A 15,270-nucleotide genomic window follows, 5' to 3' on the forward strand; every position below is an offset into this window, starting at 1 on the left:
TTAAAGAGTCCCTGTGCAGTGCAGTGCAGTGCAGTGCAGTGTGGTGTGGAATAAAGTGACACTGTGCTGTGCAGCTCAGAGTTGAATTGGCAGTGACGGTGACAGAAATGACAGTGAGCTAAGGTGTCATATAATAGTGTAAAAAAGTTGTGAGATGGAGAGAGAGGTCCAGTCCAACCTTCAATAGCTCCTCAAAGCCTAGCAGAGGTGGAGCTGAATGCTCTCGTCACAAGGGGAAGAAACTGCTGAAAGTTTGAGCCAGAACATGCAGTAGCTGAACTGAAAAGAGCAATAATGTGATGAACTGAACAACATGCTCTGTGTTGTGGATTATTCTTTCATTAATTATTTCTTTTTTAAATAGCTCTCGTCTGACTGGTAGTATTTCTACCTGTGTAACTGTAAATGTTGCTTTGACCCTCTGGGTGTGTCGATGTTCCATGTATTGTGACTATGAGACCAGCCACTGAAAAGCAGCGTTTTTATCTGTAGCTGCTTTAATTACTCACAGTATTACATAGTTAATAAAACGAAGCCAGTTGATCACCTGGATGTACTAAATGATGCAGTTTGTACAATTAATGAAAGTTTTTGTTCTCTGACAGCAAAAACTAAGTAAAGCTGAATATTATATGCATGTAGCCAAACTTCAGCCTTCAAAATATGACCTGTTATGTTGGTTGGAAGGTTTAAAGCCAGCATTTGTATTTGTTATAACTGTTTTTTTAATAACAGTTTAGCAACTGGAACTGGGATCACCATCCAGTGAGTCAATGAAGTATTATTGAGGTGTAATGGAAGTCTGAGAAACACACAAATCCAAGAGACAGCATTGTAGCAACAGGCTAAATGTTTGGTGCACAAAAGGGCAATCAGTGGATTCAAAACAAAATCCAAAACACATGCAAATCAAAGAGAACCTATACTAAAGAAAGCATTTAAAGGGTTAATATGAGAAATTATTAGGTCTCATATGTTTGAAAGGGTTCGTATTTGCTCTATTGATGATTTGTCTAAAAATAAAACAGAATACAACATCAGGATTTTCCTGATTTTACACATTGTATTAAGCGATAACACTATGGAATGCTGTTAAAGGATATAATATATAAATCAGAGTGAAAATATTTGCATATTTGGGGTTTAATTCACAAATTTAAATCTAATATACAGTAGTGGATTATTCACTATATAAAGTTTACAGCAGATAAAAGAGTATCATCAGATTACATAAGAGTAAAGTTAATATATCTGTATTAAAAATGTTTTTATTGTAGTGCAGTTGTTACTACATATTATAAATAAATGGATAATCTTTATCAGAGCTTTATGTCGAACTGAAGGCATCCAGCAGGAGGTCGTGGAAATCCTGCCTCTTCTCAGCATTTACATTCAAGACTTTTGGCAGAAGATCCCTATGAGATAGGACAAGCCTCAAACACCCAGAAGTGTGTGTGTAAATATAAAATATAAATAATTCTTACTGTATTGGATAAAAGGTTCTGCTTTTAAAATGTTATACTCTTAATATCTCTGTTTTCAATGAGCCTTTATATATGTTTCTTTCTCTTCTTTTGCTTCTGCTTCTTCTTCTTCTTTCGGCTTTTCCCAGTAGGGGGCGCCACATCCTTTATAAATGTCTACAATAAAATAGAATAAGAATAAAGTCAGTGTCTATTAGAAATATGTAGTAATTATTAAAGACTACTGTATGTATAAATCTGATCTTGGGGAAATGTTCAGGGTGTGTGATGAAGTTATTACTTTATATCTTATTACATTTTCAGTGTGAACAATAATTCTGCTGATAAAAAAGGAAAAGGAGGAAAAGTGCAACAATACTGAATCCTCTCCTGATATTTGATCCTTCAGGAAAACTGTGTTTTTATGAATTATTACTTTGTAAATCATCCGGGTCTGTAAACCTGAATTCATTCATTCTTCAGTGACGCAGATGGAAAATTTCCAGATTCTTTTTTTACTTTCGATTTTTAAACCCGGAAGCGGGGACATGGATCTGATCTCTCCTCGGGGGTGAAGGAAAAAATATGGATCTGACAGGGTTCGGGGTTCAGGAGCATTAATTCTTATTATTAATTACATTATTTATTATTTTATTTGCTTTTGACGGGTGCTACACACACACACACACACACACACACACACACACACTTGAGGAACTACGACCATCGAAAACAAAAAAACTGTTTTGCCTTCGGAGAAAACTTTTCCTACATCACAAGTTCTCCATCAGGTTCCTGGAAATCTCTACACTGCAGTATGAACCTGACCGACCTGAAGAACTTCTTATTATTATTTCTTACATTTGGTTGTCTTCAAGAATCTGTAGGTAAGATCGGTTGTTTGTTTGTTTGTTTGTTTGTTTCAGTGGTTGGTTGGATGGGTTATGATGTGTGGGTTATGATGTGTGGGTTCTGGTGTGTGTGTGTGTGTGAGTGTGGGTTATGATGTGTGGGTTATGATTAGGGTGCGCTGATAATGAACTGCCATCAAGTGGCAGCCAGCAGTCGGAAGGCATCATGGCTGCCATTTGTAAAGCCACGGTGAACTACACCCTGAAGAAGTCGACCCTCATTGTAAATGAATGGTTTCTGGTTGCGTTTGACGTGTAAACACCGTTTCAATAAGAGCATGATCTGTATAGAGTTACATACACTGTACTGCCAAAAGTTTGTGGACACCTGACCATCACACCCGTATGTGGGTCCAAACCCTGTTTTTATTATAGCAGTGTTCCTGTGTACAAAGTGAGGATGGTGTGAAAGAGAACTTGAACTTATCAAGGGCTTTAACCTCAACCCTAGACTATAATGATATGTGAAATGAATAAATAATAAAAAATGAATGAATAATATGATATGAATAATATGAATATAAATAAACAGTACATGGAATGCAGTTTATATACAATGAGTACAATGATCATTAATAGTGCAATACAGGAGATGTATATTCTATAAATTTTTTGATGAAAAGGGTTATATACATATGTGCCAAATAATATGGCGATTGCAAAAAAAGGAACATTTAGTGCCCAGTCTAAGAAGCCACTGGTTTGATTCTGTTTGCGTGAATCCACTGTGACTGATCACTAGTCATCACCAGAACAGTCGCTGGACACAGATACTTCAGCTCACCAACCTTGGTAGGCTTCAGGCTTCGTATCAGGACCTGTAGATTAGACACTAAAGGGTTTGTTGGCTTCTCTGTGGGCAGAGGGAGAGTTAGTGTTTTCATAACATGTATCACTAGTGTTTTATTAGTGTTAAGATTAATAAGGAGGCCATGTTAATACTAACATATACAAAATATAAAATACATGTACTATCTCTATATCTGATCACCTTTAAAAATGGCATGTTTACTAGTCTAAAATAATCTTCTTCATGTTACATTTCTTCATGTTACAATTCTCAAGACTTTAATGAAAGTGTGACATTCGAATCTCAGGATTGTGTTTTTCTGAAGTTTTGCCCTATGACTGGATAAAATGGTGTTTATTGTATTTACAGATGCTCACTCTCTGGAGTACCACTACACCGCACTCACTCCCCAATATACTGGTTTCCCAGAGTTCACTGCTGTGGGTCTGCTGGATGAAAAGCAGTTTATGTTCTACAGTAGCAGTAACAAGATGCTGATCCCAGAGAACTGGATAAAGAAGAGTACGAGTGAAAATTACTGGAAGAGTGAAAAACAGGACATGGAGGGACATCATGATGACTTTAACAACATCTTCACAAAAATAAAGAGTCTGTTTAATGACAGTAGAGGTGAGAACAAACATTTCTATTTTTAATAGTATTGCTATTGGTACTACCTAAAAAAGTACGTTGGTGGCCCAGCACGGAAGGCTTTAGATGGCAACTTTTACCGAAATGACAATGAAGCATACCAAGACGCGTGTGACAAACTAAATCGTCGCTTTGGCCAGCCATTCGCCATTCAGAGAGCGTTTAGAGAGAAGCTCACCAACTGGCCTAGAATTCCATCGAAGGATGCTGAAGGACTGAGACGCTTCTCAGATTTTCTGAATGCTTGTCAAGATGCCATGCCTCATGTCAAGGGTCTCGACATATTAAACGACTGGGAAGAAAATCGGAAGCTCGTTCACAAACTACCAGACTGGGCAGCTTTACGCTGGAACCGACAAGTCACGCAAAGCCTAAATGAAAATCAAGAATTCCCAAGTTTCAAAGAGTTTGCTAGATTCACGTCAGATGAAGCCGAGATTGCTTGCAATCCCATTACGTCCTTTCATGCCCTTCATTTGTCAGATTCTATCACTGAGAAGAGAAACCTCAGAGATGTGAAGAAAACCAAAGCTAGTGTGTTTACCACTCAAATAGTCACTAAAAATGAAAAACACAAGTCAGAACAGGGGAAAGTTAAGGTTTCATGTATCCTTTGTCAAGATAATAGACATCAACTACACGCATGCTACAAGTTCACTGAGATGGTATTAGTTGAGCGACGCAAATATATAAAGGAGAAGAAACTCTGTTATGGATGCCTGAAACCCGGCCACAGCGTGAGAGACTGCCGTCATCGTCTTTTCTGTAACCACTGTAAAGGAAAGCATCCTACAGCCCTGCATGATGACAACTATAAAAGAGAAAGGACTACATCAGAACCAAAAACAAACCAAAGTGCTGCTGCAACGTCACTCAGTGTAGCAGGTGAAAGCTCATCAAACACATCTATGGTGATACCAGTCTGGGTTTCATCTAAAAATGATCCAACCACTGAGAAACTCGTCTATGCACTGCTCGACACTCAAAGTAATACTACGTTCACTGACCAAGAAGTGAGTGATGGTCTTAATGCTGACAAGTATCCAGTGAAACTGAAGTTGACGACTATAAGCGGCAGGGATACGGTGATCACAAGCGAAGGTGTCTCTGGGCTTCGTGTTAGAGGATATAGTTCTGCAGTTCAGGTCGATCTTCCGGTCACCTATACAAAGGACTGCATACCTGTCAACCGCTCTCAAGTAAAGTAAAGAGTTCTGAATCCTGTATCGTGTTGTTACTGACGCGCTGGGGTGAGTACAATCCACTGATCAGCGCATACCAGTTAGTGAGAATCCTTATATGGTCCTTCGAGTAAGATAAGAAAACCCCTCTAACATTGGTCCTTCGAGCTAGACAGGAAAACTTCTTAACAATTGGTATTAATGATATCATGCCTGTTACTAGAAGACTATTATAAGTGAATTTACAGTAATAGACTCTTATAAACACACTCACCTGGTTGGTCTTTTGGGTTATTTATTACAGAGATTCAAATTATTAAAAGACCTGTTAGTGTTTATCTACAGTAGAATGTTTATGCAGTCAGGGGACCTAAATTAAATTCAACATTTACTTCTTGCACTAAAAAAACAAATCAGATCGAACATTAGTGGGAAATTATTGTGAAGATCAGATTATCAGTATAGAATGTCAAAGTAGAATAAGTAATATTTTGTACGTATTGTGTGTGTGTGTGTGTGTGTGTGTGTGTGTGTGTGTGTGTGTGTGTTTATGTGTGTCTCTTTAAAAGGACACACACTACAAAGGATGTACGGCTGTGAAAGTGATGATGGCGGCATCACTAGACGATACGATCAGTACTGTTTTGATGGAGAAGATTTCATCAGTCTGGATCTGGAAAATGGAACCTGGATTGCAGTTAAACCTCAAGCTCTGATCCTCAAACACGACTGGGAGTCTAATAAATATACTAAATTCTGGAAGAACTTCCTGGAGCATGACTGTATTGATCTGTTAAAAACATTTGTGAATTATGGCAGAGAGACTCTGAAGAGAAAAGGTAAACTGTGTGTTCTGCTCTGATACTGTAACACACTAATAACACACTTTTACTACACACACACACACACACACACAGATACTGTAAACACTGACCATGGAACTGTTTAACACGTGAACCTGATCCTTTATTAAATATTAATTATATTCATCATAAACTACAGTTTTCATCACAACCAGAGTGTAAATCATTTCTACACAATAAATGCTGCAGTCTTTAATGTGTAAACCTCCATCTTTATAACCTTCTACATCACACACACCTTTCACACATTTATTCTTATTTCTATTCTTTAATGTGTAAACCTCCATCATACACATTTTATCTGCAATCATATTTTTATATATATTTTTTTAACTAAGTAAAAAAACATATTTTACTTAACATGACTTATTTATTTTAATTCTTAGACCCAACCAGCTCAGTGCTCAGAATAAAACTCTACATCACACAAACCTATAATGTATTTATTAATATTTCTATCAATGTTAAACAGTCATTTATGTAAAAGATCTACAGAACACATACATTTCTATTTAATTGTTTAGAGGAAAGACCAGGATCTCCTCCAGCAATGAAAAAAGTTTCCTTTTTATTTATAAATGAATACATTTTGAAAAACATTTGTGTCTCTGCAGTTCGTCCTGAGACATTTTTGTTCCAGAAAGAATCTCCTCCAGAGGTGGTGTGTGATGCTACAGGTTTCTTCCCCAAAGCACTGAATATCTCCTGGAAGAAGGACGGACAGGACGTGCATGTGGACGTGGATCTCAGAGAGACGTTACCCAACCAGGATGGAAGCTTCCAGAAGAGGAGCATTCTGAAAGTCTCAGCTGAGGAGCTGCAGAAACACACCTACACCTGTGTGATTGAGCACAGCAGCTTGGAGAAGGATTTAGTGCTGCCTGTGAGCGAGAGACGAATCCTGAGAGGTCGGAGAAACACTTTCCTATAAATCTACACATTTACAGAGTGAACACTGATTTACTGATGCAGCAGATAATAAACACTCTGTGAACATTTAACAGATGGAGGATCAGGTGGAGGATCAGGTGGAGGACTGATTGGGATCATCGTTGGTATCATTGTGGCTCTCGTTGTCCTCGTTGCTGTTGTTGCTGGAATTGTGGTCTGGAAGAAGAAGAACTCTGGTGAGTGGAGGAAGAAGACAGATGTAAAATATTTTAGAGATTTATACCTTAATAGATCTCAAAACAGATTTATACTTTAATTCCTGAAAGAGGATTAATAATAAAATAATTATTATTTTACATATTTTTAAACACAACAATAATCCGATTCTGAATAAACACAGATTTGATTTGTGTTTCAGGATTCAGACGTGTTCCAGCCAGTGCCTGTAAGTGAAACTTTATGATCCATAAATGATGTTTAAATCCACTACAGTGTTTATGTGCAGTGTTTTGATTTCACTTTGTGATGGTTTGAATGTTTTACAGCCTCTGATGGAGATTCTTGCTCTGGTATATCAGTAGAAAGTGATCCTGCTGCAGCGAGAGAGTAAGACATGATGTTTATAGTGTAATCTGGAAAAAAATCTGTGTCTGGAATGAAAATCTAGCAAAAGAGTCTGTGCTTACATCAAATCTCGGAGCTCATCCTCTTTCTCTCTGTCTGTTTTTGTAGGGGAGAGGAGATAGAGTTGTTAAATGTGCCAAGCAACCAGAACAACATCAACACATCAGAACAAACTGCACTCGACTGCAGAAAAGTTCTCTTGCATCAAACAAAAGATGGGGATCTGAAGAGCTGAGCTGCATTGATCTCTCTTCTACACTCTCTGAAACCCATCCGCTGGACCTGGAGTGAACCTGGTCGACCTTTAATCCAAAGAATAAAATTGCTGCCACTCCAAGCTGCCAGTTTTTGGTCCTTGAACATGACCCCGTGAACATGACCCTCAGCTGCTCTGTGAATAAATAAGATTATTGTCGTTTTGTTCACTCTGTATGAGGGCATCTACCAAATGTTAGTTAATGACCTCAGAGTGATGGAACTGTAATGAGTGGACATTCAGTGTTAAGGACGAGGTGCATCTCAGGTACAGTTGTCTCTGGGCGGAGCATTAAGTGGATTATTACCACCTGAAGTGCCATAAAATCTACTATGGCATGGAAGCAGCAATGAGACATCAGTCATCATTCCTGACTAAAGGGAACATGACTGGAATGATCTTCCAGAGAGACAATCATATCTCTCCATTATTTGAGTGGCATCAATAATGTGAGACCTTAATATATATTTACTCCAAGACTTTGTTTACATTCCTGCAGAGGAAACAGTATAAACTGCTGAAGACGTCTCAACTGATGTTGTTTACTGTGATTCCAATGTGAATCTGAATTCATAACTCCTGCATGTTCTATGTTACTGGTGCCTTCAAAATGAGAGTTTCTATTAGTTTGGACAAAGTAATAGACACTCTCATCCTTAGTTACTTAAATAAGCTATCGATTATTGAAGTAACTGACTATTCTACCGATTATTCCATCGAGTTATTGAGTAATCGGAAGTAGTTTATCTGCAATAAAGAGCAATTCTAAGCTCTCTTGAAATGAAAAAGCCGTTTGTTTCCTTTGTGGGAAAATGTATAATTCATTGGTGAAATTGTATATAAGAACATGTGTGAATATCAGAAGTTTGAAGCTGTTGGTGTACGAACGAGGCCTCTTGTGCTTCATCTGTTTGGTTTTCCTCCAGAGCTGATTTGATATCATGCGATACTATTGATTGTTACCGATTTCATTTTCAAAAGAAAAAGAAAATCGGAATTAGGTCCATTTTTTTTATGTAGAGAAAACGGGCTTCCATATGGATGTTCTCGCTGTTTCTTTTCTCCCCATTCGTCCATTTTTTAAATTCTGCGTTACCTGTACAGGACGCTACAGTGTTTAACGGGTGGTGCGTGAGTAATAATGGTCCGTGGGGAAACGCAGTGCCGACTGTGTGAACTTTTAAAAATGTAATGGATTTTATTTATTAATGCTGATGTTTAAGTGCAATTAAATGTTATTATGTTTATTGAAACATGGAATTTAACTGTGATTATATCTCTCTATTACAACACATTGTTAAAATAAAACATTTTCATGTTTTTTACAATTTAAATTAAACAATTTTTTAATAGAAATACTGTTTTTTTTTATATTTTTTTACTTTGTATTTACTTTGCATACTGCATGCACTTACTGCAGGAAACATTCAAGTGTTTTAAAGCAAATACCAAAGATAAGAAAAATAAAAAGAATGAACAACTGAGCCTGCTGTCTTTATGTACACAAACAAATAAATTAAAAAAAAAGTTTTCAATCTTTTAGAGAACAAAAAATCATCAACGTCCTGCTGCTGATTATTTGTTCTCAGTCCTCAGCAGGTTCGTGTGATGTTTTTCATTTGTGTTGTATTTTGGATGCACGTATGAATGTATTCGTTATTAGATTTACAATTACAAGATAAGTATATGTATATATTTATATCATGGATTTAAAATAGAAGCTCCAGTTTTCATTCATTTGATGTTATTTGTGGTGTATTTTAGATGCACATACGAATGTATTAATTATTACATTTGCTTATAATATATAAATAAATAAAAAAATGAAAACTGGTTTCTGACTAATTGTATACACAAAGACACAGATATTTGGGTAACATGCACTCATGTTTCTTTTCCCAAACGGCATCACTGCAGTCTGTACGGCAGGGGGCGCTCCAAAACTTTATAAATCACCCTCTGAGTTCCTGTCGAGCTGCTGAGAGGAACAAACCAAACCAACACCTCCACAACCACACCTTGGTGAAATATAAAAAAAAAACACAAAAGAAATAACACAAGCGTCTCCACAGTTCATGGTGTTTATATGGAAATTACTGGTTTCACTGTAACGTGATCTTGATTTTGTTCTGTGCTTCGTCAAGGTATCAAGAGCCACCACACACAGACGTGTCGAGGAATTTGGGTACAGTTCTCACATTCCTCTTCTTAAGCCATTCCTGAACCACAGACAATGTCAGAGGGGTCTTTCCTGGGCTAAAGAGAAGAAGAACTGGATTGTTGGAACCACTTGGACCACTGGCTGGTTGCTGGGTGTTTCCTTGGTTAAACTCGGAATGGCCTGCGGGAAGAAGCTCCTCATCATTCTCTTGATGTTTGCTTTTAAGGAGTGGAAGCGCTTCCCTGAACATAACAGGAAAAAAATAAAATAAAAAAAAGAGTCCATTGTTGAAATGGCTGAGGTCCTTCACAATCTTGCTGGCCCTGGTCCAGCACCACGAGCTGTAGATGTCTTGCAGGTCAGAGATCTGCATGGTGCTGTTCCCGAACCAGGAAGTGATGCTACCCTTCAGAACGCTCTCAATGGTGCAGGTGTAAAAGGTCCATAGGTCCTGTAAGTTGGCTGTGTGTGTAGATGTCCTGACAGATATAGAATAGAGCTCACACCCTGAGATATTTTAAAATAGGAGTTATGTATTAAAAAATGTACATTCAAACACAATTCACACCCAGTATACAAAATCTAAATTACCATAAAAAATAAAAAAAACACAAAATGCAAGTCAAACAACTTCGCTGAACTCCTCATCTAAAATAGGGAAGAAGTCCACACTCAACACAAGTCATTAAGCTGGAGTGACAAACCTGCACAGACGAGACATACAAACACAAGGCATACCATATAATACAATATTTATTTTAAAGTAGTCTTCTGAAAGAGCGCTGATCTGAATCCCATCCAACATCTTTGGAATGAGTTGAAACATGCGTTCTGGGGAAGTCATTCTTACAGCTGGAGCATGAAGAGTGTCAGATTACCTGTGGACATGTGCAGGAGTCTCAGTGAGAGGGTCCCATCAGTTTTTTTTCTCTGTAGCCTTTTCTTCATTCACTGAAGAATAACTTCAGTGATTTCACAGTGTCTTTAACAGCATGGGCTTCCAACAGTTATGTTTTTGTCAGAACACATCATGCAGTCAGAAAGAAAATAAAATGTTCAGTGCCAGAGGAATTTCAGATGTAAAACCTGTTTTTGCATTAGATTGAACACGCCACTGCCCATCCCACACAGTCTTATGTACTGCTTGCACACCAACGTTATTATCCAGACTGGTTCTTAGGTTTTTCCTCTCATGTCTCACCAGTTTTGAGTATTTTATTGAGAGTTGAAAATGGGGAAAGAAAGTTTTAAAAGGTCTGGCTGTGAAAAACTTGATCAAACTTGTTCATCCAGGAACACCACTGTGTGAATGGTGCACCTGACAATGCAAACAAGGGAGCGGTGCATCACGTGTCCTCTGTTTCTCCTGAAGAATCAAGCAGCCTTCACTTTCTCCGTTTCTCACTCACTGTAGATGATTATTCGCAGTGTAAACCAGGTCCATAACATTTGTACACTCAATACACTTTATAATAGTTCATCTTCTGTAACTTTACAAACTGTATAAATCACATAAAGCTCACGTGGTATTGGGATTAAAAGAACTGAGTCAGCTTTGGTCCTTCATGTGAACTTCTCTCACACTTACAGTCTCTACATAGAGTTTATTCAGCATTATTTGACTGCAGTCTCGTATCTGTTAAGTCTCCCTGTATGCAGTCCACAATCTCAGTAATCAGGTTTTTACACCTTCACTGTGCGATTCACACACATTTGTCCTTTTCCCGGACTCCTCGTGTCGTCCTTTTCTCCCGCTCTTTTACTTCTTCCTTGCCCTTCTGAGGTCAGTGAGAAACCACCTTATTGGTTAAACAACACATTTGTCCCTCCCCCCAGGACTGACAGTGGGAGGTTCTTCTACTGAAGCTCTTCAAATAGAACTTTCTGCTGTGACGTTCCTCAATTCTCACTTCACTGCACAGCTAAACAGACTTAATGAAGATCTTCTTTTTGCTTGTAACGTGTGGTCTTGTGGTGTTTGCAGGTAAGTCTGAGGGTTCCTACGTGGTTGAGGTTGTTTTTGCGTTAATTTGGCTTTGATTAAAAAAAAGATTACAATACATTCAAATGAATAATAAATGAAATGACATTTTTTTCTCTTTTTTTGCTGAAATTGTAAAATATTTATAATGACTTTTGCCTGGTCTATGTTTGATTCCACCTGCAGATTTGTATTGTTGGTCTGATCATTTAATATAAATTCATCCAGCAATTGTATCCATTACTGTCTATCCTCCCATTTATGACGGTCTGTATAATTAATTAGTTTTGACAGTAATATACTTGTTTCCAGCTCAGTAATGATTTTCCAGCCACTGCAGGAGCGTACAGTAATAACAACAGCCTGCTAAAGTTTTCTATTGTTATACCAGAAATGCAGAATGGGTTAAATTACATAAAGTTTTAGTTCTTTAGTTTAGAAATGTAACAGGAGAAGTTTTATTTTAGATGAAGTCGTTAATTAAGCAGGGGATTAGTACTTTTTATTTGAAAAAAAGGAATGATGTATTTTGTTCGCGGCATTTTACAAATGTACACACAGCGCCCTCTGTTGAAACCTGTGCCATCATGCAAATTGTGTAAAATGTGGCCTTGTATTGTGCAGCCTAAAGCACACCTGTGCAGTAACCATGCTGCCTAATCAGCATCCTGATCTGCCACACCTGTGAGGAGGAGGATTCTCTGGGTAAAGGAGAAGAGCTCAATAACACAGATTTACAGATTTAAGAACAATATTTGAGAGAAATAGGTCTTTTGTGTGCATAGAAAAAGTCTTAGATCTTTGAGTTCAGCTCATGAAAAATGGGGACAAAAACAAGTGTTGAGTAATAATTTTGTTCAGCATACATAAAATATGTGTAATTTGCTGATATCCAATCAAAATGGCGTATCCACTGGTCTCAAAAAATCTTTGTGTTGAGTATTTATTAACTAATAAAATAAAACCTTACCCTCATGTTTTTAATGAATCTCAGGGTTGTTGTTTTTTTTTTTATTAGTATTTCAACAAAACTAATTAAAATGGTGTTTATTGTATTTACAGATGCACATTCTCTGGAGTACCAGTACACCGCACTTACTCCCCAATATACTGGTTTCCCAGAGTTCACTGCTGTGGGTCTGCTGGATGGAAAGCAGTTTATGTTCTACAGTAGCAGTAACATGATGCTGATCCCAGAGAACTGGATAAAGAATAGTAAGAGTGAAAACTACTGGAAGAATGAAGAACAGACCATGCAGGGACATCATGATGACTTTAACAACATCTTCACAAATATAAAGAATCAGTTTAATCACAGTAGAGGTGAGAATAAACACATTTATTTTCTTTAAAGGTCTTTAATACATTGTTATTGAACGATATTGCCATCGGTATTAATTAAACATGACTGATAGCCTGAGTTTAAATAAAAATAAATCTGCCAGAAATGCTCAGATTTGTAGCTTGTAAATTGTATTGGAAGAGGAGAGAGTATTGTTTAAGCAGTAAGCATGACCATGTATACACTTATTCAGAGATGATCCCTGATGTTAAGATTGATTTAAGTTAATTCACCTCAATTTCTAAACAAACCACAACTACATTTTCAAGTCTGTAAATTTTTGTAAACATTTGTTCAGTCTTTAAATTCTTATACAACATCTCTCCAGGATCAGTTTTCTTACCAGGTGTTGAGAAATGACTGTCTTGAATGTTGAATTAAAGTCTATATACAGCATTGAAAATTAAGATCTATCATTAATGGAAAATAATTGTGTGTCTTTAGAAGGTCACACACTACAGAGGATGTACGGCTGTGAAAGTGATGATAACGGCACCACTAAAGGATCCGATCAGTACGGTTATGATGGAGAATTCATCAGTCTGGATCTGAACACTGGAACCTGGATTGCAGATAAACCTCAAGCTCTGATGCTCGAACACGACTATAAGTCTAATGTTTACACAAAATACTGGAAGAACTTCCTGGAGAATGAGTGTATTGATTTGTTAAATAGATTTGTGAATTATAGCAGAGAGACTGTGGAGAGAAAAGGTAAACTGTGTGTTCTGCTCTGATTTAATAACAAACTCGATAACACACTTTTCATACATTTTACAGTGTGGTTTAATTTTTTTGTCTCTGCAGATCCTCCTGAGACGTTTCTGTTCCAAAAAGAAGCTTCTTCTCCAGAGGTGGTGTGTCATGCTACAGGTTTCTTCCCCAAAGCACTGCTGATCTCCTGGAAGAAAGACGGAGAGGACGTGCATGAGGACGTACTTGAGGGCGTGGAGCTCAGAGAGACGTTACCCAACCAGGATGGAAGCTTCCAGAAGAGGAGCATTCTGAAAGTCCCAGCTGAGGATCTGCAGAAACACAACTACACCTGTGTGATTGAGCACAGCAGCTTGGAGAAGGATTTAGTGCTGCCTGTGAGCGAGAGACGAATCCTGAGAGGTCGGAGAAACACTTTCCTATAAATCTACACATTTACAGAGTGAACACTGATTTACTGATGCAGCAGATAATAAACACTCTGTGATCATTTAACAGATGGAGGATCAGGTGGAGGACTGATGGGGATCATCGTTGGTGTAGTCGTGGCTCTCGTTGTTCTCGTTGCTGTTGTTGCTGGAATTGTGGTCTGGAAGAAGAAGAACTCTGGTGAGTGGAGGAAGGAGACAGATGTGAAATTTTCAAAGATTTATAGCTTAATAGATCTCAAAACAGATTTATACTTTTTCTGAGAGAGGATTTAATGCATATTTTACATATTTTTAAACACAACAATAATCTGATTCTCATTAAACACAGTCTACAGATTTAATAATAACTGTGTGTTCATCATCTGTGTTTCAGGATTTAAATCTGTTCCATCCAGAGCCTGTAAGTGAAACTTTATGATCCATAAATGATGTTTAAATCCACTACAGTGTTTATCTGCTGCAGTGTTTTGATTTCACTTTGTGATGATTTGTGTTTTACAGCCTCTGAAGGAGATTCTTCCTCCAATAATGAGGACCCTGTTATGATTAACAGGTGCAGGACGAATTGGTATCATTTGTCCAGTCTTGTTGGATTTGCTGCTATCTGGAAGAAAAGGAACTCAGGTGAGAAATAAAAAGAGGCAGTTGTGTTTTTTCAGAAAACAGATTTGCATATTTAGATACTAGGCCAAAATGCAGGCAACATAAATATATATATATATGATACTGCACATAAAGCAAATTAATACAACTTTGTATGCCAAAAGTATGTGGACACCTGGCCATACCAGTCATATGTTTGCCTTTAGTACCTGCTCTCACTAATGCTCTTGTAAATGAATGGTCTACAGCCCCTACATCCATGCCTCAAAAATCTGTCCAAAATACTTCACAGAAGAGCTGAGGTTATTATAACAGCATACGGAGAATACCTCCGGAATGGAATGTTCAACAAGCACAATATTGGTGTGAATGTCAGGTGTCCACATACTTTTGTTCATATTGTGTAAT

General features: G+C 37.6%; 2 protein-coding genes across 7 annotated transcripts in view; both read left to right on the top strand.

The window, feature by feature from the left end:
* The window catches only part of LOC124380948 (BOLA class I histocompatibility antigen, alpha chain BL3-6-like), a 29,143-nt gene that overhangs the window by 8,974 nt on the left and 4,899 nt on the right, over nucleotides 1–15,270 (top strand). For 2 of the 4 annotated variants that reach the window (XM_046842289.1, XM_046842290.1), the window contains 3 exons: nucleotides 14,339–14,437; nucleotides 14,633–14,659; nucleotides 14,761–14,883. In XM_046842289.1, the coding sequence (XP_046698245.1) occupies nucleotides 14,339–14,437; nucleotides 14,633–14,659; nucleotides 14,761–14,883 (249 nt within the window). Of the gene's footprint in view, nucleotides 1–11,642; nucleotides 11,776–12,834; nucleotides 13,096–13,558; nucleotides 13,829–13,921; nucleotides 14,231–14,326; nucleotides 14,438–14,632; nucleotides 14,660–14,760; nucleotides 14,884–15,270 lie in introns of those variants that run through there. The other 2 variants (XM_046842287.1, XM_046842288.1) reach the window with 2 other exon arrangements.
* LOC124380945 (patr class I histocompatibility antigen, A-5 alpha chain-like) lies at nucleotides 1,980–9,114 on the top strand. 3 transcript variants are annotated; one of them, XM_046842281.1, is made up of 8 exons: nucleotides 1,980–2,350; nucleotides 3,534–3,794; nucleotides 5,566–5,835; nucleotides 6,474–6,767; nucleotides 6,864–6,986; nucleotides 7,169–7,195; nucleotides 7,296–7,356; nucleotides 7,483–9,114. In XM_046842281.1, exons 1-8 carry the CDS (start codon nucleotides 2,281–2,283, stop codon nucleotides 7,607–7,609), a joined length of 1,233 nt encoding a protein of 410 aa, XP_046698237.1. In that variant the 5' UTR covers nucleotides 1,980–2,280; the 3' UTR covers nucleotides 7,610–9,114. The 3 variants fall into 3 exon arrangements, with proteins under 3 accessions (XP_046698237.1, XP_046698238.1, XP_046698239.1); XM_046842282.1 differs by having other exon boundaries at nucleotides 6,876–6,986; XM_046842283.1 differs by having other exon boundaries at nucleotides 6,888–6,986.

This window comes from Silurus meridionalis, chromosome 27, assembly GCF_014805685.1.
Source record: "Silurus meridionalis isolate SWU-2019-XX chromosome 27, ASM1480568v1, whole genome shotgun sequence".
NCBI classification, from domain to species: domain Eukaryota; kingdom Metazoa; phylum Chordata; class Actinopteri; order Siluriformes; family Siluridae; genus Silurus; species Silurus meridionalis.